Source organism: Pongo abelii, chromosome 13 (assembly GCF_028885655.2).
Source record: "Pongo abelii isolate AG06213 chromosome 13, NHGRI_mPonAbe1-v2.0_pri, whole genome shotgun sequence".
Classification (NCBI taxonomy): domain Eukaryota; kingdom Metazoa; phylum Chordata; class Mammalia; order Primates; family Hominidae; genus Pongo; species Pongo abelii.
This window is the reverse complement of record NC_071998.2, coordinates 19,400,406-19,427,589: the sequence shown is the minus strand read 5'-3', so window position 1 is coordinate 19,427,589 and position 27,184 is coordinate 19,400,406. Positions and strand designations below refer to the sequence as shown.

Here is a 27,184-nt window from a genome sequence, read left to right as displayed (position 1 = left end):
CACCTGGCCTCTTCTTAACCATTTTTATGTTTTGTATTCCTTTGAAAAGCTAATCAAAGCAATAGACCTTTCTACCATGAAAAGGATGTACACACGCACATGCACACAGTTTGCACACTTTCAAGGAGTTCACAGAATCCGTGAATCTACCTATAGAATCCCAAGGGGTCCAGGGATCCAAGTGAAAACCCCTGTCTGGGGGCCTCACAGATCTCCATGTCAGCTGGTAAATGGGGAAGAAAGTGCAGAAAAGGCACAGCGACTTTTTGAAAGCCCTGGGCTCTGCATGGAACATATCACCTCTACTCACATTTCACTAGCTACATGACCCAGCCTAGGTGCAAGAGGAGATGGGAAGTATAGTCTGTGACAGGACAGTTCAACCCTGTGGAAGACCCTGGGTTTTGCTGGCAGCTCGCGCCAGCTCTGCCACCCATGGCACGTCCATGGAGATATGCCAACAGGAGACTGCTTCTCACAAGGACGTTTTTTGAGTTTAATGCTGTCATGGGCCATTTGCTGCCTCCCATCCAGCCGTGCTCACGCTGTTCCTTTTTCTTGGAGCCCTACTTAAGGGCCACCCCTTCCAGGACAGTTCCTCTGAACTTCTCATTTAAGCAATCTCACCCTTTGAGCTAACCTTTTGCACTAACAGCTGTGGCAGCACATGCTCTCTTAGCCTCTGAAGAGGTCTCTGGGCACCCTTCATTTAGTCTTGTACTGAGGCAGCTCTCATTGGTTGAAACGGGTCTAATGTTTTTGTCCTGCTAGACTATGTCTCACATACTCTGAGCATGTTTAATTTCTCTCCCAGCCCTCTCCCACTGGCACACAGCCCTCCAAGATCTGTGCAGAACAGACAGTGCATGGCCATTCACACACGGGGCTCTCAGAGCAACAGGCCAGGGCAGGGATGCCACCCTTCCTGGATTGAAGAGGAAATGGAGACTCTAAGAGTTGATGGAAGTGACCCAGCCTTGCAGTCTCTGACAGGGCTTGACCTTAGTTCTGGGTCTTCCAACTCTAAAGCTAGTGCCCTTTCCACCCAAGCAAGAGCTGCATACACCTTCAACAGCAGAGAGACAGAGGCATGCCGCCTGGCACCACAAGCAGCCTTCTGTGCCAGAGCTGAGACTCCGAGGTCTGTGAGCAATTGTAGACCCTTTGCTACCTGGCGATGCCTGGTGCACTGGAGGAGCTCTGCAAATGTGTGTGATGGGTGGGTTTATGCATGGAGAAAAGAGGGGCGACTGTTCCCCCACTCCCTAGTACTCAGGATTTTTACTCTTCCCTCGAGAATCAACCGTTCCCTAATATAGGAGGGGAGATGTAGGTATGAGGAAGAGACAGCCACAGTGAAAGCCAACAGGGAAGTCTGCCTCCTTGGACCCACACACTTCTCACTGCTGGGTGCAATCGAGGCTGAACTGAAAAGGAGCCCTGGCCGTAAAGGAGTTCACGTTCCAGGAGAGAGGTCAGCCCCAGAGAGCTAGAGCGTGGGCAAGTGTTGGTGTCCAACTCAGCCCTGGGCACTGGGCTTCCACGTTCTGAATTCATTAAACTGCGACACCAGAGTACTTGGCTTTCCCTTAATTAAAATACCATGGAATAATCATTGTCTGATTTAATGTTCAAGACGCCCTGGTAAAGGCTGGGAAGGAGGAAATTCATTAGTGGAGACTTTTACTGTCGCTGGGTCTGCCGTTCTTATTCATTTCTCCTGCACCATCCATCCCCGGAGGAGACGGCAGGACAGTGTTTTTAAAGATGTTGGAATTAATTTCACCATAAAACCTGAAAGAAAAAAAAATCCACCTTAACTAAAAACTAGCCTTATTTAAGGGGGAAAGCAGATACATTTGGGATTGAACATGGGCTGTGGAATTGTCTTCCTCAAGCCCAGCTGACAACAGAAGACAGAGATTCAGGCTGTCCACTGCTTACGGCAACAAGTTCAACCTCCTCTGTCTGCATTTAGGGGTGTTGCCCCAAAATACTACCCACCCACCACCACAGCTCTGAGCAGCAGCAACTGGCCATTCCTCCCTGTTCACAAACTACACTGCATTTCTCTACCCTGACTCCTTTTTGCATGCTGTTTCCTTAGCCTGGAATCCCCCACACCCACTCCTGCCAGTTCAAATGCCTGCCTCCTCTTCTGGGAAGTCTTGATCTCCCTCTGCTCTAACCACAAAGCAGACACCATATGCTGCCAGGGATAGTGACCTCATCCCACCCATGCCTCCGCTGGAGTCTGAGTTCAGGACCTGATTCTATCTACTTTCATATGGGAGGAATCCAGATGATTCCAAACATATGATTTTCAGCATCTTGTACCCATCTGGCACCTGGAGAATGCTACTCAGTGTGTGTGGGAGGGGACAGAGCACATATCTCAGCAAGTGAATTAAGTACTAGAATGCTTACATGGCAGGACACACATAGTCAAGGGCAGTAGTGTAAGATGATTAGGGCTGGTTAAAAATTGCGGGCAAGGTGAACAATGGGGCTGTGATCGTAGCCCAGGCGTGAGAGGTAAGGAGGGTCTAGACTAAGTAGCTGAAGTGGGCACGCAGAAGAAAGGACAGGATGCATGAGGGATGATAAAGGAATACCAGTGGGACCTGCACCCACCTATACAGCATTCCTACAACAAAGACACCACAAAGACTGTCCTTAAAAACATTTATTTTCACGGTGCAGAGGTCGTGACATCATGACATCTACAAAAACAGTAGAAAAACCCAGGTTTGGTGCGGGGAGGGGAGGGCATTGTAATTATGTCTCCAAATGCTAACAGCTGTGGCAACGCATGCTCTCTCTTAGCCTCTGAAGAGGTCTCTGGGCACTCACACTTGAAAAAACCATGAGGCTGGAACAATCATGTTAATGCGCCTTTTTGGTTGTGGTGAAAATTTCAGACAGTGTGACATTAATTATTTATTTGTCTGCACAGAATGATGATGCTAAAGCCAGCCCCATACGGTCCTGATGCTCAGTACTTCCAGCACGGGCTCTGTCCACCCTGCTCTCTGGGTCTACATCCAGCCCTTCAATTTTCACCAGGCAAATCTGAGGTGAGTCAACTGAGTTTGCAAAATGTGCTTATTAGCAGATGTGGGATGTTCTACTGCCTTCTTCAGAGCCACAGCATCCCTGTTCCTTCCCACATCATTTCACTAAGGGTCTGACCAAATCATCTCCCAACCATTCAAGACACAGGAGAATTAACTGCAGGCCCTCACACATGGAAGTAAGTCACAGTGCGTGGAGAAGAGGGGCGGGAGGTGCTGAGTGAGGAGTGGATGTGAGCAGGTCCCCTGGCAGCTCCAAACCCCAGTTGACAAGAACAGCTTCCAGTGCCATCCATTTCAATTCTCATCTTTTGTTTTCAAAGAGAGCTTCCAGTGTTTTAAAGTTTGAAAACCACTCATCTGGTTTTATTCCCCTTTTACTCAAATAAGGACACTGAGGCACAGAAAGTGAAGGAGACTTGCTCGGGGTCACACAGCGAGTGGGGGATTAATATGCAAATGGATCTCATGTTTCCAGAATCCCAGGCCAGTCTTCTGCTGCATAGTACAAAAGGTGGTGCCATCCCAATATTTTAGATATGAAATGGCAGGCTTACAGGCGGAAAGTTCACTTCCAACAAGGACTCCAAAATGTAATGCACAATGTGAGTGGTATGAAAGTGTGCCTTAAAAGTTGGGATGAGTCTTGATAAGAGTCCCTGAAGCCTGTGGATTGGCAACATCTGCCTTTACATAGTTTTGAGATGACCCTGAGTAGCAGCACTGTGGAGTAGAGAGGGGACCAAGGAGGGCCAGGTGCCCCGAGTTCTGCTCCTCTTTCAGAGGCCTTCAGACCTTGGGCAAGTAGCTTCTCCTCTCAGAGCCTGGTTTCTTCATCTGCAAAATGCAGGGACATTAACACCTGTCCTGCCCCATCTCCCAGAGTTGGGATCAAGCTTTATGAACTTAAAGGACTGTGCATAGTAAGGGATTTCAATTCTTATTCTAAAATTGTAATCACCTAAGGATCTATTTTTTTAAGATAAGATAGCAAATATTCTCCTTTCTTTTTTCATTAAAAAAGAAAAAAAAGAGAGCCTTACTCTTGGGTGAGGTCAAAATGTTTGTAGGTAAAATATATTCTACTACAATCTAATTCCACAGTCTGGAGATAACACCTGACCTCTTTTTTTTACAATTTGATCATGAGAAGCCTGGTCTCCACTGCTTCTAACCACCTGTTTAGAGAATGCTAGGCTAGGCCGGGCACAGTGGCTGATGCCTGTAATCCCAGCACTTTGGGAGGCCAAGGCAGGAGGATCACTTGAGCACAGGAGTTTGAGACCAGCCTGGGCAACATACGGAGACCCTGTCTCTACAAAAAAAAAAAAAAAAAAAAAAAAAAAAAAAAAATAGCTGGGTGTGGTGGGGCATGCCTGTGGTCCCAGCTACTCGGGAGGCTGAGGTGGAAGGATCACTTGAGCCCAGAAAGTGAAGGTTGCAGTAAACCATGATCATGCCACTGCACTCCAGCCTGGGTGATAGAGGAAGACCCTGTCTCAAAATAAAATTTTAAAAAAGAGAATGCTAGGCTAACAAATGGATGCTCTGGTCTCCAAAGACCCAGCCAAGGCGCTCCTGAGTCTGGTAAAGCATCCCAACTAAAACTAAATCTCCTTAAAAGGGAAAAAGGTAGGAATAGAAGAGCTACAGCCAGCTGTCCACACCCTGGGGTAAAGGAATGGAATTTGTTTCTGAGGGAATACCATTTTAGAAAGAACACTAAGACCACACCTCCTGTAATTTTCCCAAAAGGTCATCTTACTCTAGGATGGCAGGGCTAAAAGGGATATTGATAACATCCAGTTAAAATGCCATACTCACAGATGAAGGGACCAGGGCCCAGAGAGGGGAAGGGACCTGTTCAGGTCACACAGCGAGTTACAGTCAGGCAGAGGACAGCTGGGACCCTCATCCCTCCTTCTACAACACACACTAAGTCACAGAGCACCACTAATAGGTCATAGACAAATGAGGTAAAGAGTCACAGCTGACACGAGCCCTTTAGAAATTGCAAACATGCCATTCTGTGATATCCCTGGAAGAGAGTAATTACAAAAAGACTTCTCACGGACCAACTCATTTCAAAAGTATAAAGAAGCCACATGCAAATCCGTTTCTCACTGTTTGCCCTGCTAAAAACTCCATCTGCTTACAAATCTAGTTTGCATCTAATTTTTAAAAACACACAAAAGGGGTCATCTACACACACAGGTTTTCCAACTCTTCATGAAGCACAAAGATCCGCTATTTGACTTTTCCATCATCCTGTGATCAATGTTTCTAAGACCCTAGGAAGAAAAGGAGAAAAAGAATTAGAGAACGTAAGGCTGCTCTGTTACAATCAACTATGTGTTACATGGAAGGTGGGGGAAATGATCCTTCACTTCAAATCCCTCCCCAGCAGGAAATGGTGCCGGTGGAGAGTGAAGGGCCCTGTGGAGCCCCAAGAAGTACTTTTAAGACCAAAAGGTGGACGTTTCAGAGCGGCAGACTCCAGCTTAATAAGAAGACCCTTTCAACCATTGGAAAATCCACAGATGGCTCTCAGTGGTAGTGAGCTCTGTATCCCTGGAAGTATGCAAGCCAGAGCTGGCAATACTGTGTGTCACAGAAGGAACTCAAGACCTAGGCAGCAGTGATGGTCTTAAAATTCCACAATTTTTCATGGTATCCTTTGGATGTATTCACACCCCAGAATCATTTCTGCCTCAAAATATACATGTATTTGAAAATTATAGATATATATATTTAAAACTAGAAACATATCTATATAAAACAAGTCACATATCATCAGGAAGACAATTTTAAGACCCAATCTCCTAACTCTTTGTTGAATTCCTATTTCACAGTTTTACATTTTCATATTTTTCTCCCCATTTCTAGGGCCTCTAACTACTCACGTACACCCATCCTTCAACCCTCATGCCACCTCCTCGATGATTCTTCCTTCATTTTCCCCAGTTCTAAGCTGCGTTTCATGTCTTAATATCTCCTCCCATTCCCTTACATCGCACTCCTTGTATTATAATTATGTCCACTTTTTGTTTTTCTGTGATCCCCTACAGACCAGAAGTAAGGCCTTGCACACAGAAGGTGTGCAACAGTAGTGGCTAAAAGAATAATATAACTAAAACCATGGCAAAATCCCCCTGCTTTTGAGAAACCCTATCAGACTTGTTTCTAATTTTTCCTGTTCTATTAAGCACCTGTTGATCAGCCTTGGTAATGGTGCCTGTTCACCACTGCTCCCTCATTCCTGTAAAACGATCATGCAGGCTGGGCGTGGTGGCTCACGCCTGTAATCCCAGCACTTTGGGAGGCCAAGGTGGGTGGATCATGAGGTCGGGAGATCAAGACCATCCTGGCTAACATGGTGAAACACCATCTGTACTAAAAATACAAAAAAATTAGCCAGGCGTGGTGGCAGGTGCCTGTTGTCCCAGCTACACGGGAGGCTGAGGCAGGGGAGTGGCGTGAACCCAGGAGGTGGAGCTTGCAGTGAGCCGAGATCGCACCACTGCACTCCAGCCTGGGCGACAGAGTAAGACTCTGTCTCAAAAAAAAAAAAAAGAGGATCATGCAATCCCTGCCCTTTTGCCTCTGGTGAGTGAAGCACACATCCTCCCACACCATCCCCACTGGGACCACCCGTCCTCCCCATCCCAGACCTATTGATTGGTCTGTAAGTGGGCGGGGCACACATCACATCCTAGCAGAAACTTTAAATGCAATGGTGTGTGCAGCCTGGCCACAGAACGGACATGTTCCACATTGGAGCTGCTCCTCCAGCTGGGTCCTGAATGAGGGGACACATGGGGCAGGGCCACGGCCAGCTCACAGCTATAACATGGAACATGAGCAAGTGATCAACGTCTGTGGCTGTGAGCCAGCAAGATTTTGGGATATTTACAAGCAAAAGCTGGCTTATAAAGTGATCCCTTTCCCGAAATCCCAGTTCACCTGTAGGCAAGGAACAGATGCAACCCCAGCTGTCACCTGTGTGACTACAGACTAGGAGGCCCTGGCCAGAGGGGATGCAGAGATTCTCTCTGCCCCTACCCACAAGGAGATGTGTTGCAAAGCAGCATACAATGTTGAGGACAGGAAGGCAAGGCCTGAGCCCCAGGAAGGAAGCTCAGGCGTCCTGAACAAGGAAGAGCTCCAGGAACATACAAAGGAAGCTCAAGCATCTTCTTTGTGGGAATATTTTCACATGGATGCTGTCACAATGACACTGTCTGCTACCTCTCTCAGTGCTCTTTCTAGAAGAATACAGAGGAAATATTCCCTCCAGCCCCAAAACACAACTGGTCTTTTCATCTCATGGACACACATCATGTTCACAGCTCTTGTCTTTGCATGCTAAGAAGCTCAGAGGGAGATGTGTGCAGAATATACCAGGGATTCTACTGCTCATCTAAGTATGTCCCTACTCTTCTTTTGCTCTCTCCCTGGTTTCCCCCATTTACGTATTTTTCTTCTTTTTTATTACAGGTCTTATAAGCCACCTCAAATATCTCATAACATGGGTGTAAAATACTGAAAATGACGTAGAACATGTACATTTCTCCATCACATGCGGTCATCGGGAGCTGGGAAGCGGAAGCTCCTGTATTTACTCAGATCTAGAACCGTCACTGTGCTGTGGGACTCAGCCTCTCCCACCATGTTAGCTGCATGGCACTGGTACACACCCTCATCCTCCTTTCGCAGGGGGTTGATCTAGAAATACAACAGGCAAGTTTATACAGTTACATAAGGTACAGCAAAATGACTTCCTTAGTTAGTTCTTAATGATAAGTCTGCATACTTCCTCCTTTTCAGAATAAGGTAAAACTTGCTCTATTTCTCTCCTTGCCTTGGCTGCCAAGGAGCACGCAGGTAAATTTCCTTCCCAGGGACCCTCTTGAAAGGCACGCTCCCTATTGTGGCTGTCATCCGAATGATTCCTCCGCATACCTGCCTTTTACTGTGAGCCACCTGGTCTTTTGTATTAAAGCTGCAAAGTATCGGTTATTTGGAAAATACCTCAAGTTAAAAGAAGAACAAAAATCTACTGACCAAAGAATGATCCACAAAGTATTCCCTATAGGGGCAGCCTCTACAAAATACCACCAGAGATAACCTCTTCTCCCTGTCTTTTCTCCTAAGAAAATAGAGGAATGTGCTTGATTTGAAAAAACCGCACAGCCAATTGCATTCCCAATCTCTCAGCTGGGTGGAGAAGAGTCACCAAGCCTCCCAGAGCTGTGGGTGGAATGAGGAGGTTGTCCTTAGGAAGCACCCCAAGGATGTTCACAGCCAGGTCCATAACCAGCTCACTTCTCTTTTGCTTTCTCTTGTTACAACCAACTGCTTCCATCAATTACAAATCATCCTAAGGATCACGCGCTGGGGTACGCACATCAGCTCGTTTTAAACCCATGCCAGTCGTGGGGGAAGGGTGAGCATTATGGTCTTCTTTTTACAGGAGACTCACAGGTTAATCACAGACTGCCAGGGCCACAGAGGCCCTCAGAGGTCTTTCAGTTTGAAGCCCTCTTTTAACAACAGTGGAAATGGAGGCTCAGAAAGGTACAGTGACTGACCCGACATGGACCCCTATCTCCTCATTCCATCACTCTTTCAAACATGTGGCATTCTTCATCTTGGTAAAAGTGCTGTGAGTGGCAGGAAAGAGCTCTGGAGGAGGACTCGAATGTGCCACCTTCTGCCTTTACCAGCGGGTGACCTTAGGCAGGTGTACTAGTTCCTTGGGCTGCTGTAACGAATCACCACAAGCTGAGTGCCTTAAAACAAACACATTTATTACCTACAGTTTTGGAGGTCAGAAGCCCAAAGGGGGCTAAAATCAGTGGGCTAAAATCAAGGTGCCAGCAGGGCTGCATTCTTTCTGAAGGCTCTCAGGAGACTCATTTTCTTGCCTTCTCCAGTTCCTAGTGGATGCTGGCACTCCTTGGCTGCGGCCCTTTCCAACATCATCAAAGCCAGAAATGGTGGGTCAAGTCCTCCTCACATCGAATCACTTCAGTCTGCCTCTGACTCTTCTGTTTCTCTCTTCCACACTTAAAGACCCACCTTTAAATTGGCCCACCCGGATAATCCAGGCTAATCTCCTTATCTTGAATCTCCTTATCTCAGCTGTTTAGCAACCACAACCTCCCTCCCACCACCTTGCCATGTAACATCGTACGGTTCTGGGGGTGAGGACGTGGACATCACTGTGGGGCCATCACTCTGCCCCTGGCAGCAGAACACGTATGTTCCCAGCAGATCTGAAACCTGCCCTGCCTGCCTCACAATTACTGGAGGGGCCAGTGAGAAATGGGTAAGAACAGCTTTGAAACATGTAATGTGTTGTAGAAATATAAAGGATGGTTTATAATGGTCAGTCAATAATATCCAATAATCCTAAACACTCACCAAAATCCAGGCCGTGGCCTCATGGTCAGAAGGGCCCCCTCGCACTTGGACAGCTATATTGACATGGTCCCCAGGCAGCTCCTCCAGTGCTTGGGTGCCCTCAGGGGACTTCGTGACCTACAGGGGACAGGAATGCCAGGAGGGGGCTTAGAAAAAGCAATTCTGGATAAAGAGCATCCCATAGGCTTCCTTGCCCTCCTCCTTCCTCCTCCTCCCACTGATTCAAAAACGGAAACCCCAGCACTGCTCACGCCTGTGCAAGTGACATCAGTCATTTTTAAACCTACTTGTACATATAGACAGCACGCTCTGCCGGACAGCAAAGACCCGAACATCACCACTATCCCACAGAAAGATTCAGAATTTCAACGCCCGCCCGTCTCAGGGCTGTTGACATTAAGGGGACAACATTCACTGTGATCCTTGCCGGTCTCTCTAAAACTGGTCTTTAGAAGATTTGGTTTTGGAATAGGACTGAGTCTTCTGCCACCAGCCAGGTCTGTCTGAAACACAGCCCCGAAGTGAAGCAGGATACACACACACATGGCTACCGCAGCTGAAGCAGACTGGGTAAAAGCACAGCTTTCTGGGTCCCTAAGTGGCCAAGGGTGTAAGTGGCACAGGAAGGGTTGCAATGTCCCCTTCTAAGGGGAGAGCTTTGGGGTAGAAGTTTCAAGGCAGAGGAGTGGTACAGATGATATCTTTTCTTCATCCTCTGGCCCACCTATAAAGGCATATATATATATAAACACACTTAAAAGAAAAACATTTTTACCACTCACGTCTTTCTGTTTCTCCATCTCTTTCACACACACATACACACACACACACACACACGAGATGCATGAGTTCTTTGACAGAAATACCTTTCTCCACGTGATGACTGGGGTAGGCACAGCCCTCACTTCACAGGACAGGCCCACCTGCGCCCCGGTGACGTTGTGAACACTTTGGGGAGGAACGACGACCACAGGAGCTAGGAGGAGGAGACAGGGAGATGCAACCTTTACCTTGCCGGGTTCCAAGCAACCCACCTCTAAATTCCCCTGCCACTGAGAGCCCACTGTGATGTCCTGACATGAGGGGAGCGGCACATCACGCTTGGGCAGGAATCCTAAAAGAGAGATTTCCTCAGACCTGGAAAGCTGCCGACCAATCTCCTGATCCAATGATTGTTTTACCAATGGGGAAGCAGGGGTCCAGAGGGGAAGGGCGACTTCCCAAATTCCCCCAGCACCATCTGTGGCAGAGCTTGGGCCTCAGTGCTCCCTCCCAGGGTCCGTTCCAGGCTCCGGCTGCCATCTGCTATAGCTCAACCAGGAAACACGGCAGCCGAATACTAGAGGGGCTGGTGTCACGCCACCAATGGCAGAGTCTTCTAACAGATGGGGTTTTCTCCTTCCACGTGGAGGGCGTTAGGAAGAAGAATGCCAGGCAGAACAGCTGCACACACCCTGGAGCTCAACCCCCTGCGGTCCATTCAAGATGCCCATTTGCATGCACAGAGTAAAGACTCCCCAGGGCTCCCCCACTCCCTCTGCCTCCCCACCCCCAGAAGCCGACCCAAGCCTGGGCAAATCAGGGAATCAGGGAAATGTGGTTCGAGACTGCCAGAACATGACAGAGAGGAGAGGAAGGGTATGGGCTCTCTGGACAGGACCCAGTGTTAGATGCTTCGAACTCCTACTCCACACTCTGCCTTCCTCCCCGTGCCTGGCATCTGCTCTGCTCACACTGGGCTGGAATAATCAAGGCCAGGCGTTTCTACCTGCTCTCACCTGCACTGGACAGCAACTCAGCCACCCTGGCATCCAGCACCACAGTGTGTCGGGCAATGTGCAGTGCAGAGGCCTGGCCAGGGAATGCTCCCACCCAGCTGTCATTTATAAGGTGGGGATCACACCCCTGCTTCCTAGGGCGGTCAAGCTGATCTAACCATGGAATCAGTGAAAAGTGTAAGTTAATGTGATATGCAAGTGAGGGCCAGGAGCAAAAGGATGACTGGATGAACAAACACATGACAAATCAAGGAACAAACATGTTCATTTCCAGGCCATCAAACTGCAGAGTCTAGAACTCCTAGGGCTTTGCCTGGTGACTCAAAGACAGCCCTGTTGTTCTCCACAAGACTGCACCTGGATAAGGCTGCAATACAAAAGGAGAGCAAAGGGAGGAGACAGAAGGCAGGAGGAAGGAGGTGACAGACAGGGTCGCATCACACCCCAACGCACAGGAGGATCAGGGTGCAGAAAGGAGACTAGTTTGGCCTCTCCAGACAGACTGGGAAGCAGACCCTGTCAAGCCAGTGCCAAAAAAATCTCTGGAAAATCGCCTTAGAGCCACAGTCTCAAACTAGAGAGGCTCTTTAGCATCCTGATTCGCTGTGATTCTGTGCCTGACCATGTATGACATGCCCACACAGCCTCCATTTGCATGCCTTCAGGGATGGAGAACTCACCACCTACGGAGCCAGGCCATCCTGTCTTTGGAGGGTTCCCCTGGTATGAAAGTGCATCCTCACCTAGAGCTAAAGCCTGTAACTCCCACCTGTTGATCCTGGGGCTGTCCTCTGGAGCCCCATAGCCCCTGGGTGTCCCAGCAGCCCACCAGTGAGTTGAATACAGACTGCCCTCCCCATCCCAGGCTGCTTTCCTCCCCCTCTATCTGATCCGCCCACTCATTCAGCTGTACCATCTGAGGGCCCTCTGAAGGGTGGTGCCCAACCCATGTGCCTGAATGTAGCCAAAGCCCCTGGAACCAAGATCCTAGATGTCTAACGTTGCCTGACAGCCACAGAGAGCCACAACACTGAGCTCTGCAGGAGCCCCATCTGTGATGACAAAGACAGTCTAATTTATTCACATTGTCCCGCCAGCACCTCCCCAACCACACAAGCGCTGGGATGCCGCCTCCAGGAGAGCCCAAACCAGTGCTCCAGTGGCTCACTATGGTGATAGTCAGAAAGACCTGGATACCAAGGAGACTCTCAATCAGCATGGTTTACTTTTGTTCATGTAAAGTCATACATTTTAAATGTGATTTCATCAATCCCTTTCAGGCCTAAATGAGTAAACCAGTAAATCACAATTCATCTCTGTCTCCTCATGTTTCAGTCTCTCTCTCTCTTTCAACAACTACAATTAAGAAAGACTGTCTTGGAAATACTGACTTTGTAACTGATTTTGTGGCAAAAAATACAAACTCCTTTACAAAAGAGGCCCTGCTTTTAAAGGGACGTCAAAGCAATTAAAGGGACATTTAAATTTTTATTTATTTATTTATTTATTTTTAAATTTACACAAAGCACAATTCATTCTTTCTGGTGTGCAGTTCTAGGTTCTGACAAATGGATACAGTCATGTAATTACCACTAATAGCCAAGATACAGAATAGTTGTTCTGTGACCTCAAAAAATTTCATGTTGCTCATGCCGTAATAATCCGGTTCTAATTTTCTTTTTTTGAGGCAGAGTCTCATGTTATCACTCAGACTGGAATGAAAGGCACAATCATAGCTCACTGTAGTCTCGAACTCCAGGGCTCAAGCAATCCTCCTGCCTCAGCCTCTTGAGTAGCTGGGACTACAGGCATGCACTACCATGTCCAGATAATTAAAAAAAATTTTTTTTTTTGTAGAGATGGGTCTTGCTATGTTGCTCAGGCTGCTCTTAAACTCCTGGCCTCTAACAGTCCTCCCATCTTGGCCTTCCAAAGCTCTGGGAATACAGGCATGAGTCATTGTATTCCCAGCCCTGTTTTTAATTTTAACATATTTTAACATATCTGATTTTATTTTATTTTATTTTATTTATTTATTTATTTTTTTGAGACGGAGTCTTGCTCTGTCGCCCAGGCTGGAGTGCAGTGGCGCGATCTCTGCTCACTGCAAGCTCCACCTCCCGGGTTCATGCCATTCTCCTGCCTCAGCCTCCCGAATAGCTGGGACTACAGGCACCCACCACTGTGCCTGGCTAATTTTTTTTATTTTTTAGTAGAGACGGGGTTTCACTGTGGTCTTGATCTCCTGACCTCGTGATCCGCCCGCCTCAGCCTCCCAAAGTGCTGGGATTACAGGCGTGAGCCACCGCGCCCGGCCCAACATATCTGATTTTAAATTTAAAATATTTTTATCCATAGTAGCTCTTTAAGATCAATAATAATAACACTGTTATTATGCTATCAGCTAGCACAGCGCTCGCTGTGTGCTAAGCACTCCTCTGCCTACAGGTATTAACCTGTTTATCTCTCCAGCAATCTCACCAGCTGCCAGATGGTGGCGCTGCCCTGGGTTACCGAGCATTAAAGGGTGTAGTGAGGAGGCTATGAGCCCAGTGATCTGGCTCCAGATCCCAAGCTCTTCTGAACCACTGTGCTAACACCATCCTGCCTTTTCCCTAGAGGACCTTCCATGTACACCACCCTTTAATCCTCATGGCAGCCCTGTGAGGTAGCTGCTTCCATCCCCATTTTACAGATGAGAAAACCAAGACTCAGAAAGGTAAAGTGCCCAGAGGAACAGGGACTCAAACCCAGGCACCATGATTCCATTCACTCCCACACTGGTTTCTGAAGTGGAACATTTGTTATCTGTATGGTCTCCGATCCAGAATAAGAGAAGAGTTGCTTAGGGATTGTGTTGGGGGATCCCCAAGACAACGCTCCGGTTCAATGATATCCTAGGAGGACTAGGAGGACTCACAGGACTCAGCATATAGTGGTACTCAGGCTGTGATTTATTACAGTGAAAGGATTTTCCCATCTGGCAAAATCAGCCAAGGGAAAAAGTCAGGGTGGGGGAAGCAGGCCCAAGCTTCCAAGAGCCCTCCCCATGGACTCACGAGCATGTGAAATGCTGTCTACCAGAGAAGCTCAAGAGGGACTTGGCGCCCACGCTTTTTACTGGGAGCTGGCCACAGAGGCACTCTCTGCCTAACCGAATACCCAAATTCCACACTCCGAGAAGGAGAGCAGGGATTCAGCATAAACCACATTGTTTGTACAGTTCAGGCACAGTGAGCCACTCTCATCAATTCTGAGAAGAGTGGAACCCCCCTGAAATCTAAGTCCCCAGATACCAGCCCAGGGCCAACCTTGCCAGCAGGCCTTTCTGAGGATACGGTCGCAGGCCTGCCGTGTTAGCTCCTTTCTATACAACAATGAAACACCCCAAACATCACCCCCAGGGAACAGCTCTTGTGAAGATAACCCATAACATGAGCAATGTGTCCTTGACACCAGCAGGACATTTCTAGTCCCTGCTATCCCCAAGGGCTCATTCCAGCAAGGCACTGGAGTGCTCAATGTCATGGCTGCTACCACAGGCAGGAAGGACAGCGTGGCAGGCAGGGGTGGAAGGGTCCAGGTTCAAATCCTTTCTCTGCCACATCCCAGTCTTGGCCTCAGTTTCTTCTTCTTTAAAATGGGCACAGGAATCTATTCCCTTCCCAGCCCACTCCCCAAAGGCTGTTGTGAGGAACAATTGCAAGACCCCTTACAAACTGTAAAAGACCTCTGCAGAGGGACTTGAGGACTCAGCAGGGTGTGCTGTCCCTAGGCAGTCTCCTCTAAAGCTCCTTGCGTGCATGAGACCCTCCTCTGGCCTCGGGTGAGAGGCACCAGGGACCATGACTACAGCCCTCACTCTGGGGAGCCAAGCACATACTCTTACTGTTGCCAGAGCCGCCACACTGCCAGAGGAACCAGGGCTTTCCTTTCTGCCTGGCTTTCACAAGAATGATGTGGCTTGCAGGAGGGAGGATGGCTTCTAGCTAGCCCAGTCTGTGAATGTGGAAGCTTCATCCCCCTATAGCTCTTCCTTGCTGATACTTGTTTCCTTCTGCTTGTGCCAGCAATAGCCCTAGTAGAATTGCACAAATCCAACCATCCAAGGGCTAACCAGCAGGTAAGACCGTCACCCAGATGCACATGGTCACAGGAGGCAGTACTGTCGGGTGAGCAAAAACAGTACCAGAGGGAGACTGAAATGCCCAGGGGTCTGGCTGCCAACCACTTGAGCTTGGGCAGGTTGCTAATCATTTTCGTTTTATCTGCAAATGAAGATAATGACCACAGCCTCGCATCCTTGGGGTGAAGGGAGAAAATGGATGTGACTGTGTTATTAACTGTGTGGATCTGTACAAATGAAAGGGATCAATATTATTATTATAGTGTGTGGTGATTTGTCCCCCTACCTCGTCAATTATATCGATCATTGATGGCTGGAATGAAAAAATCTTCCCAAATCCCTCTGAGATTTCTTTAAAGTTAATGGTGCTAGGGAAAGAAAGGATATCAAGTCATCCCCCAGGACCCTATCCGCTTGTATTAAAAAGCACACAACCAAAGATTTTAATAATCAACACACTGAACAGCCCTGATAATTTATGCTAACAGTCACGTTATGATGTGGAACAAGAAACAGCTTAATCCTGCTCCCTGCAGCCTCTGCCTCAGATCTCCTCCCTCAGCATGAAAGGGTTTTGAGCACAAACCCCCTTCTTTGTCCCTCTCAGGAAGTGGCATTCACTGCCTCTCCTGGTTACCTGGTAACACACACTAGCACCGACCTAGGTTTCTAAGCGGAGCTGGAATTTCAACCAAGCTGAATTTTCTAAGATTCAGGGTCTCAGGAGCTCACTGAAGCTGCCAGGGCTCAATGCCCTGGCGGGTGCTGGCCAGGACCCTGTTCCTATCTAATTTATCATTTGAAACATGACATTAACTTGCTGTCCGTAGGACCCCAACCCTCTCCCAATGCTAACAAATAGGGTGCACACACTGAACTATCCAGCCTTTAAAGTAATGAGAGCAATAATAATCATCATAATACTAAGGCCATACCATCTTACCAGTGAGAAGCTGAACCAATAATTCAGAATGTATTGAAGACCCACGTATGAATAATTCTTACTGTTGGAAATTGCTTTTGCATCCTTCTTCTTCCTCCTCCTCTCCCTCCTCCTCCTCCTCCTCCTCCTTCTTCTTCTTCTTTTTTTTTAGACAGGGCCTCACTCTGTCTCCTAGGCGGAATACAGTGGCATGATCATAGCTCACTGTAGCCTCGAACTCCTGGGCTCAAGAAATCCTCCTGCCTCAGCCTCCCAAGTAGCTGGGACTACAGGCACATGCCATCATGTCCAGCTAATTTTTAGAATTTTTTGTACAGATGGGATCTTGCTGTGTTGCCCAGGCTATCCTTGAACTCCTGGCCTCAAGAAATCCTTCTACCTCAGCCTCCCAAAGTGCAGAATGAAGCTTCCCCCTTCGGCCTGGCACCCAAAGCTTGCAATGGCCTACCCCAAACTACTCTGGGGTGTCATCTCCTTTCCCAACCATCCTACCAAGCCTCAGCCCTACAGGCCCACTTGCACACCCACCAAAGGGCTCCCACCTCTGAGCCTCAGTTCATGCTGTGCCTCCCCCTTGCTAGCGTTGGGATTCTCTCCCCATCCTTCAAGGCTTCTCTCAGGAGCTATAGTGCTAAATAGAGGCACAAGTGACAAACCTTGGGAAAAACAGGAAGGTGGACCCAGATTGAGAAACTCCCAAGATTCAAGGCTGGCGTGTGCACAGCACCTTACTGATCAGGTTGCTAGCAGCTAGCTGTGCAGCGCCCATCTGAAAATAGCGAGGCAGGCCAGGCATGGTGGTGCACACCTGTAATCCCAGCACTTTGGGAGGCCAAGGCGGGCAGATCACGAGGTAGGAGATCGAGACTATCCTGACTAACACAGTGAAACCCCATCTCTACTAAAAATACAAAAAACAAAATTAGCCGGGTATGGTGGCGGGCACCTGTAGTCCCAGCTACTCAGGAGGCTGAGGCAGGAGAATGGTGTGAACCCATGAGGTGGAGCTTGCAGTGAGCCAAGATCACACCACTGCACTCCAGCCTGGGTGACAGAGCGAGACTCTGTCTCAAAACAAAACAGCCAGGCAAACCTACACTGGAGCCCTTTCACAGCTGGGACCAGCCAGGTGGCTCCAGGGAATTTCTTTCCATGTGCCTCAGCTTTCCCTTCTATCAAATGGGAAGGAGACCTCCCCAGGGCACTTGTAAAAATCATGTAAAAAGATGGGTGCAGCCCAGGGATGGGATCTCATGTCTGTAATTTCAGCACTTTGGGAGGCTGAGGTGGGAGGAGTGCTTGAGGCCAGGAGTTCAAGAACAGCCTGGGAAACACAGTAAGATCCTGTCTCTACAAAAAATTCTAAAAATTAGCTGGGCATGATGGCATGTGCTATAGTCCCAGCTACTTGGGAGGCTGAGGCAGGAGGATTCCTTGAGCCCAGGATCACAGTGGGCTGTGATCAAGCCATTGTACTCCACCTGGGAGATAGAGTGAGACCCTGTCTCAAAAAAAAAAAAAAAAAAAAAAGATGCAAAAGCAATTTCCAACAGTAAGAATTATTCATATGTGAGTCTTCCATACATGTGTGCGGATCAAAGGATCACTCTCATTATGTGGCAGTTTGGGGCGTTTCACGGCACAGGAGGAAAGGGCAGAATTTAAGCCTGAAAACTGCTTCCCCAGGCTCCTCAGAGGCATGTATAAGGGCCCTTCACACACTGTGAACAACATAATAAATACTTCCCGAGGCCTCATTCCATGAAATCTAGGTGCTTGGGTACCCAGGGAGTCAGGAGGGGTGATTTTATCACGAATATTGAAGCAGAACAGCCCTGCTCTGACTCACAGTCTGTTTTCCTTCAACCGGGATCCCCAGGGGCATTGTTAAAAAACGCTCCCGCTGTGTCTTCTGAATAAAAGATGGCTTTAGGGCAGCACAGACTGAGCTGCTGCCTGGGCTAGGAAACATCCCCTGTCCAAACCTTCATGCTTTATCCGGACACAAGGGCAGAGGCCACACTAGCACTTCAAGACAGAGAGTGACAGGCAAACAGTGCCCGGTTCTGTGGTGGATGACACAAAGGCTGGTGCGGAAGAAGGGCTGAACCCCGGGGAGGCCTGACGCCTGTCAGTAATGAGATCATGAAAAGCAGTTCTGAGTTGCTTCCGTGTGGCCCCACGAACATCTTTATTCCCTGAGTCTGTGCCTGAGGTGGGCCTCAGATCCCATAGATCAGAGTGAAGGGGCTGTCACATTTACTTGTCATTTGGTAATTTTCAGTGAATTAGGGGTATGGAGTTTCCATCTGCCATCTGGCCTCACTCTGGTAACCATGGTAACCACCATCTGCCTGACTTAATACTATCAAGTCCTGTGCCGAAAGAGCACTGGACAGGATGTTGGGACCAGGGAGCTGGTCATCCTTTACTGGTCACCCTGGACAAGGGCTCTGACCTTGCTGGGTCTCAGTCTCTTTCTCTGTATAACAGCAGATTTGGTCTGAATGTCTTTAAGGTGCCTTTCTCTTAGGAAGAGAATGCCACTCTGGGGAGAAATTATCTGAGATCATCAGCACCATTTATAGTCTGAGGACTTGGTCAGCATTTCTTATGTCTCCTGCATGTGGAGTTAAAGTGTTACCTGTCTGGAGACAAAGAGAATTGCCTGTGAATTAACTGCTGAGGAAAGCAGTTATAAAAACGAGTGACAGGAACTAGCAAAAGGAAAGAAACAGGACTGTTTAAGTGCCACAGGGCGGAAACTAAGTGTTCCGGAGCGAAAGGGACCTCAACAATGACTCCACTGGGGCTGATATGGCCAGAGAGGGGAAGGGGCCCGTCCAGGGCCACTCAGGGAGCCAGAGGCAGCACAGATGCACCCCCAGCCAGCTCTGTCCTCCATGGGGAGCTTCAGTTAGGAAGAGTCAATGGTGACTTTCCTGTGCTCAACTGGCCACACACTGGTTTTACATTTCCCAGGACAGGAGGCTTCCTGCCCCATCTCCAACAACCCATTGCGTCTCCTGGACTTGGGTACATCTACCTGAACCACTTGAGAGGAAAGACTACTAGATACTTCTTAAGGCTTGGAAAGGTCTCACCCCACCCCAAGCTTCTTTCTTGAAGCTAACTCATTACACTGACTTAGGCACTAAAGTCTGGACTCGGTCTCTGGGCTCAGGCCAGAATTATTTCCCAGAAGCCTGAACCCCAGGCCGAAACCCAGGCTCCTTGGGACTCACTGGCCACCTTCTCACTCACCCTAAACTCTGCACTGCCCACTCCAGGCAGAGTACACAGCGGCACTTCAAAACCTAGTGGGTGGGATACACTCATGCTTAGGAAGCCGGTAAAGCAGTGCTAACGTTTTGGTTTCTTTTTGTTTGGTTTTCAAAAGGTACATAAAGAGGGTGGGCAACTATAGCACTCAGAGATTATTTTACTGTGATGTTAATGAAGCTTAAGTTTCTAAGTCCCTAGCATTTCATAATAAGTTTCTAAGTCCCTAGCAGTTCTATTCCTTTACTTAAGGCAGGACTCTCCAAATTATATATGTCTTAGACCCACGAAACCTGGGTCTGCCCCTAATAGCACCACAATCTTTTCAGATCTTACGTCTCCAAATGTCTTACTTTTCCTGGATGGAGCTCCCTCAGCACCCCAGCTCAGCCCCATCCCACACCTGGGGCCCTGGGGCTCTGGTGCTATGGCCTGGTGACTCCTGATTCCCCGGTCTGGAACTCATCCTCCTTCCGCATCCTCAACTTCCCTTCCTCCCCCATCCTCTACTTCCCTTCCTCCCCCATCCTCAACTTCCCTTCCTCCCCCTTCAAACAATCCACCTAGCGCTGGATACCTGGGAACTGGGATCCCCCTCCTTAACTCCCAGTCTCCTGCGGGGCAAACATACCACGCCTACAAATAAGTGACTGCATCAGCAGGTACTTAAGTATCAAAAGGGGTAGCAGGCTCACCAAAAATTCGACTAGCACAGTGAGTGGCGTCTCCAAGGATTCTCGCCCCAGTCTCTCTGAGCACGAGAAGAGATAAGAAATACTGCTCCCTAAGGGGAAACTGAGTGCCAGGCAGCGCCGTCCACCACTGGGCAGGGGTGGACACACCCCTTCGCTCCACACTCCAGAGGGTTGGAATCCCTCCTTCTCTACCCACCCAATCCCCGACCCCGACTCACCGAACTCGCAAGGGCCGTCGCGCGCCTTGTGCAGGTGACCCGGGTGCGCGCGGGGCGTGTGCCGGGCGCGCAGGCGCAGCGCGCAGACGCTGGGGTACGAGCGACCGTCGGAGCCGCAGACGGTACCGCGCTGCGCGCACACGCAGAGCCCGGTGCCCTCGGGCGCCGCCCCCGCGGCCCGGCTCGCGCACACCAGGCCCGGGCCACAGCGCGCGCCGGCGCGGCCCCCGCAGCTCGCGCCCTCGGCTCCCAGGCAGCGAGCGCAGCAGCCGCACTCGTCGAGCGCCGAGATCCCGGGCGCCGGGCAGGGCGCAGGCGCCGGACAGCCCTCTAGCCGGCACGGACCACACTCCGGGCGCCGGCCGCCCACGTCGCGGATCCCGAGGCCCGGGGACAGCGGTGGCAGCAGCGGCAGCAGCAGCAGAAGCAGCAGCGGCAAGAGCAGAGACAAGCGCGGCATGGCTTACTCCGGGACAGCGGCGGCGCCTCTGCTTCGCGCTCCGCTCCGCGCCTGCCGAGCAGTCACCGCTCCCGCCCCGCGGCCGCTGATTGGCCGGGCCTGCACCGCGGGGCGCCAGCAGACCGCTGCTCCAGCCCGGGACCCGCGCCGTGCCCGCGGCCTGGGGCTCCGAGCTGGAGGGACGCCCCGAGAGCAGCTCTCCGACCTCCGATTGGACTCTTGAGGGATCCGAGACCCAGTCGGGGCGAGAACTTGCCCGAGGTCGCTATGGCAGAGTCAGGATTGGATAACCGTAAGGCCTCCGGATCCAAGGCTGGCTCCAGATAGTATGCCCGTAAATCCTCCCAGAAGGATGCGCTATTTTATTTAATTTTATTTTGCATTCAGTAGTTTTCAAAGTTTTATTTTATAAAGAGAATATATGGTTTAAAATGTAGATTTTACATATACATCTAAGGATGAAAAGAGGGTTACCCTACCACCTTGTATCCCCATCCTCCAACTCGGCTTCCAGAGGCCACTCTTGCTATCGGGTTTTTGTATATCTTTTCTGAAATTTTCTCTATGCCTATAAAAGTACATGTGCCTAAAAAAGCCCCTTCCTTTAAAACACACACACTCTGTTTCTGTCTCTCACACACAGAGTAGCGTGCCATACACATTAGTCTGCACTTGGTTTTTGCACTTACAGTGTTTCACAGTTTCCCCACCTCTTGTCATCTGTGAAACTGTGTTTCTTATACAATCAATGGGAGCATAGTTCATTGGCTCTGTGAGTGTGTTTCTTAATGCTGCATAAAGTCATGGTGCATCTCCGTCCACAGTGACTTTGTTGTGATGAGATATGGTGATATATTTTGGAGTTCATACAGAGTGGCCTTTCCACAGGGTTTAGTTGCAGTTATTTAACCACTTGTTTTCCATGCTTTGGTTAATACGAATAATGCTTTGATGAAGTCTTGGTGCACAAGCGTCAGTGTACCTGTGGCTTAGTGGGGAATGCATGTTGGAAAGATGCAGTTTCTTGTAGTCAGTTATTCGTGCCGCCGTTGCGCCTTCTCTGGGCCAGGCTCTGCACACCATCCTGCCTAAGTTCTGGCAGGGCACCCAGACGAGAAACCTAAGAGAGTCTTGGCTGCTGGGATTTGATGTGTTGCCGGGTAAAGGCATTGGATGGAGGGAGGGACTCGCTGAGCAGGTTTTATAGGAGACTTTTCCTGCCTTTACTGGCCACCCCTCATTTGTCTTGTGCTCTATTGTTTTTTCTTTGCTGAACTCCTGGAGATGGAGAAAGCCTCTTGCAGCCTGGGAAGACCAGCTACACCATTCTTGGGTGGGGTTCTTTTTGCTTTTCAAGCCCAGTTCCTTTCCAGTTTGCAGTCTTCTTATCCCCAGAAAGGAGCCTCTTCTGAGGCCACTTTATGTGGTGGTCAGAGGAGGGCCACCTACCTGGTCCACGCCGGGCCTTACCTTACAATCAGCCACACAGAGCAGGGGTGGTCAGGCACCGTGAAGGGGTGGTGGTAAGGAATAAATATAACAATGTTGGTAATGCACTCAGCGCAGCTCTCAGAACGTATCAATAGTGACCTTCAACCTGGAGGCTGCTGTCTTTACCAGGAGTGGCCTTTCAAAGTGCTCTCACCCCTTGACCCCTCTGTGCTCTTCTAGGAATCTCTCCTAAAAAAATGATTACTGTGTGTGAAGATTTCATCCTGGAGTTGGTTCCTATAAATGCCTACTGAAAGGCAATCATTAAATAAATTATGGTACATCTAACAATGGAGGATTATGCAGGCATTAAAAATTAGAAAGAAGATATGGGTTAATAGAAATGAAAACATGTTTATAATACATTGTTTAGTAAAATAGCAGTTAAAAAGTACACATCTAATGTAATGGCATATTTGTAAATATGTGGATGTGTAAACATGCAAAAATTTAAGATTGTTTTAATGATGTGAAGGAAACCCTTTTTTTTTTTTTTTTTTGAAAAGAGATGGTACCTCATTCCGCTGCCCAGGCTGGAGTGCAATGCCATGATCATAGCTCACTGCAGCCTCGAACTCCTGAGCCTCAAGCCATCCTCCCCCGCTCAGCCTCCTGAGTAGCTAGGACTACAGGTGAGCACCACCACGCCTGGCTAATTTAAATAATTTTTTTGTTTCAGAGATGGGGTCTCACTATGAGAAGGAAACACTTATAATGTTAAATGAACAAAGCAGGATTTGCAAACAAAAGAGATAAGCGAACTCCATGCTGCTTTTCAGGGACAACTTTGCTGGTAAGTTCAAACTTTCTAATGGTTCATAGTTGTCCAAAGAGAAATCAGGCTACTCCAGAGATGGTGAGGTCCTTGTCAAAGAAGGAGTTTAAGAATGAGTCTTGGCAAGGAGTATGGAGGGGGTCAGAATTAGGGGTTAGGGGAGTTGATGTTTGATTACCTCAAACTGAGCCACCATTCCTGTAGTACAGTGCCCGACCCTGAGACCTGGACTGGACAAAACATGGTCATGATTGAGAAATAAATGTGTACAGAAATGATTTGCCTGCTTTTTATGCAGACATTAAAGGAGGAGTAAGTGAACAGTGTCATAATGAAATTAATGTGTGCTTAATGCAGGTTAGGATACACAGTCTCACAGAGGCACATTTACATATGATCTACATTCGTTTTAAATGGTAGGGAGGGTATTATGTATGCGTAATGACTCTTTGAGAATTAAATCAGAAGACTCATTTTCCAACACTGAGCCTGTGGCATCAAAGCCCCTGTATCTGGGTGGAGAAAACATTCCCAAGCTTTGAAGGTGATCAGTCATGTCTATTTCCTTTTAAAATTGCCCGCAAGCCCATAGCCCAGCAGAGGCATTTGTGCTCTTTCATCTCTCTGGTTCCCAGAGTACCAGTTAATACTGTGGGCCACACCTGTGGGCCCCTTAAGATGATAGGAGAAAGTAGGGACAAATTCTCCCAGTCAGGAGGGGGGGTTCAGGTGCCTCTGTTGTCTGGCAGGTGGAGAGATCCCATGCACCCGGGTAAGTAATTAGGCAACAAGAATAGGTGTGATTTTCTTCCTCTTCAGCTTCCAGCCTGAACACAAACACAACACAGGGGAGACTAGCCAATCCCCCATTCAGAGCAGATGTGTACCCACCCAGCAGCTGCTGAAATGGGTATGAATGTCCCATCCATTAATTCCTCCCTTGAACGTAGAGATAAATGGCAGATGTTCTGTGTCCTTGGGGAGCTTCCAGCACAGAGGAAGAGAACAGAAGCTCAGTTGAGCAAAGGCCACTCCATAAACAGGCCATGGATTTGAACCTCAAGCTTTAACAGTCAGGGCAATCATAGATAGTCTTCTCCAAGCTAAGGGAAGGTGAAAGCCCTTTCTCCAGACCTCTGGTGGGCCATTACAGAGCAGAAGGCAAGGTGAGTTTCTAGAGGGAAGTTCCATAAATGACAGACGGGATTTTTAGGGAGGCAGATTTCACTTCAATGTTGCATGCAAGGGGATGTAGCAAGATGTAGAACTCTGCAAAGATGGGAATTCAGATACTGAGCAGACAAAAAAGAATGATAGAGGATTTGCTGTTCTGCTGTAAACCACTATATAACTTGGACAAATTAAAGAAAACAGCTATGGACAGGCACTGGACAGTGTTCTAATACAGGGCTGTGATCCTTGAGAGCGTCAGGGGGTACACAATGTGAGCCCCACATCTACCCAAGCTTTCTCCCTGGGGACACTTTCCAGGCCACTCTGCAGGGAGGTGGAGGCCAAGTGGTCTCACTGGACAGAAGAGGTAGACATCAGAATTCAGGACTAAGGTAGAGATTTGGGGATCTAGGACAGAAAATGAGGAACCACAGAGAGGGAATCCCACAAGTCTTAGACCTTTGGCTGACCCTGTACTGCACAAGTACAGGGCAAGACTTGAGGGAGGCTGCTGGGAGGTGAGAGCTGAGCAGAGATTTGGGGCTCACACAGTACTGATAAGATTTTAGAGTTCAGGCCTACCCAGAATGAACTGCCCTAGCCCCCCTGGGGTTCTTTCTCCAGGCTCAGTGACACTAGCGTCAGCCTAGTGGCACACCCTGCAGAGGTCTGAGTTTGAGCTCCAAGGACCCCTCTTATATGCATCTAAGTTTTAGTCATTCCAACCATTTCCATTGTTCTCCTAGCCCTAATGGTGGTAGCTGCTTCACAGTTGCTACCTCGAAGTTGCCTAGTTAATAATTCCTCTTCTTCTTCTTTTTTTTTTTTTTTTGAGACAGGGTCTGGCTCTGTTGCCCAGGCTGGAATGCAGTAGCATGATCTTGGTTTACTGCAACTTCTGCCTCCTGTGCTCAAACTATCCTCCTGCCTCAGCCTCCTGAGTAGCTGGGACTACAGGTATTTGCCACTATGCCTGGCTAATTTTTGTATTTTTTTGTAGAGACAGGGTTTTGCCATGTTGTCAAGCCCGGTCTTGAACTCCTGAACTCAAGTGATCTGCCCACCTCAGCCTCCCAAAGTGCTCAGATTACAGGCATGAGCCACTGTGCCCAGCCAATAATTCTTTTTTTTATTATTATTATTTTTTGAGACGGAGTCTCGCTCTGTCACCTAGGATGGAGTGCAGTGGCACTATCTTGGCTCACTGCAACCTCCACCTCCTGAGTTCAAGCGATTCTCCTGCCTCAGCCTCTCGAGTAGCTGAGACTACAGGTGCGTGCCATCACGCCCAGCTAATTTTTGTATTTTTAGTAGAGACAGGGTTTCACCATGTTGGTCAGGCTGGTCTCAAACTCCTGACCTCAGGTGATCCATGCGCCTCGGCTTCCCAAAGTGCTGGGATTAGAGGCGTGAGCCACCATGCCTGGCCCAATAATTCTTTATATTACATTCCATTTGTAGGCTTGGCACAGTGGCTCATGCTGTAATCCCTGTACCTCCCAAGGTTTGTGGGAAGGATTGTGCCAGGAGTTCAACAGCCTGGGCAACATAGTGAGACCTCTTTTCTACTAGCAAAAACATGTAAAGTTTGCTGGGCATGGGGTGATACACGCCTCCAGCTACTCAGGAGGCTGAGGTGGGGGGATCACTTGAGACTTGAAGTTCAAGACTGCAGTGAGCTGTGATCAGGCCGCTGCACTCCAGCCTGGGGAACAGAGCTGTTGCATGCCTGAAAAAGAAAAAAAGAGAAATGAATTCTATTTGTCGTCTGACTAGGCTTGAGTGATCTAGCTAATAGAACCAGGAGTGGTCCCGGGAAACAACTGTCAAAGATGGGTCACAATCAGAGAACTAGAAAGCTTAACTATAAATATGCTTCAATAATCATACAAATTATTTATTTAAATGATAAATAAGAATACATTTCTTGCAGCTACAGGGTCAATATTGCTGAAAATGACACAAAAAATGTAATTGTGTGTGTTGCATAATTATAAGTTGAATTCACAGGCTTTCCAGTCTCTTATGTGAAAGTTAGGGAATGAGAACCTGAGACATGGAATGGAGAAATCTGGGTGGACTCAGATGAAGCTGAGAATCCTGAACCCTTGAGTCATTCTGAGCTTCCTTTGCCAATGGAAGCAGCTTCCCTGTCATGTCTGAGAAGACTCTCTTTCCCTTGCTTAAGGACCCTGTGTTAAGATCACCCAAGGCAGTTGCCTTGCAAGGGATACCTTTTCTCCTCAAAACCTAGGGCTTGTGGCCACTAGACTCTCAACTGACATCAGAACTCTGTGTACTTGAGTAGGGCACATACAAGGTTTACCCTGGGAAGATTTAGCTTCTACACCAAAAAAATGGCAAGATTTTGATACATTACATTGTAGAAACCTGGAGAATATGTGCATGAATAGATTCTTAGGGTGTTAGACCAAGGAAGGCAGAATAGAACTTAGCATCAAGTCAAATTCATTGATACAGGTGCACTGATCAGAGATTCTGGATTCAGTGTGTTGATTTGTGCAGGGGGAAGGGGCTCTATAGTTTACTTAGCTGTTTGAGTGGAACTGGGACTCAATGGTGACCTGTATTTAAAGACATTGAGATGCCAGAACATCCTTGGTGTGTTGTAGGGGATGGGATAAAAAGGCTTAGGGAGATGTTGGAATAGATTTGTTATAGACAACTCACACACCCACCCACCCAACCAACCACTACATTCTCCAAGGGGGCTCAGAGGACA

General features: G+C 48.5%; 2 protein-coding genes across 7 annotated transcripts in view; one reads left to right on the top strand and one right to left on the bottom strand.

Moving 5' to 3' along the window:
* Window positions 1-2,671: 2,671 nt before the first annotated feature.
* Window positions 2,672-21,057, bottom strand: IGFBPL1 (insulin like growth factor binding protein like 1). 2 transcript variants are annotated; one of them, XM_024252417.3, is made up of 5 exons: window positions 20,543-21,051; window positions 10,367-10,476; window positions 9,501-9,617; window positions 7,641-7,799; window positions 2,672-5,365 (listed from the first exon to the last, which is right to left on the bottom strand). In XM_024252417.3, exons 1-4 carry the CDS (start codon window positions 21,000-21,002, stop codon window positions 7,650-7,652), a joined length of 837 nt encoding a protein of 278 aa, XP_024108185.3. In that variant the 5' UTR covers window positions 21,003-21,051; the 3' UTR covers window positions 2,672-5,365; window positions 7,641-7,649. The 2 variants fall into 2 exon arrangements, with proteins under 2 accessions (XP_024108185.3, XP_054375658.2); XM_054519683.2 differs by lacking the exon at window positions 7,641-7,799 and having other exon boundaries at window positions 20,543-21,057.
* LOC100437300 (stimulated by retinoic acid gene 6 protein-like) overlaps window positions 20,820-27,184 on the top strand; it is a 72,950-nt gene continuing 66,585 nt past the window's right edge. For 3 of the 5 annotated variants that reach the window (XR_010136488.1, XM_063714138.1, XM_063714135.1), the window contains exons 1-2: window positions 20,820-21,294; window positions 23,173-23,286. The gene's annotated coding sequence lies outside the window, so the exon portion shown is untranslated. Of the gene's footprint in view, window positions 21,337-23,172; window positions 23,287-27,184 lie in introns of all 5 variants that reach the window. The other 2 variants (XM_063714136.1, XM_063714137.1) reach the window with 2 other exon arrangements.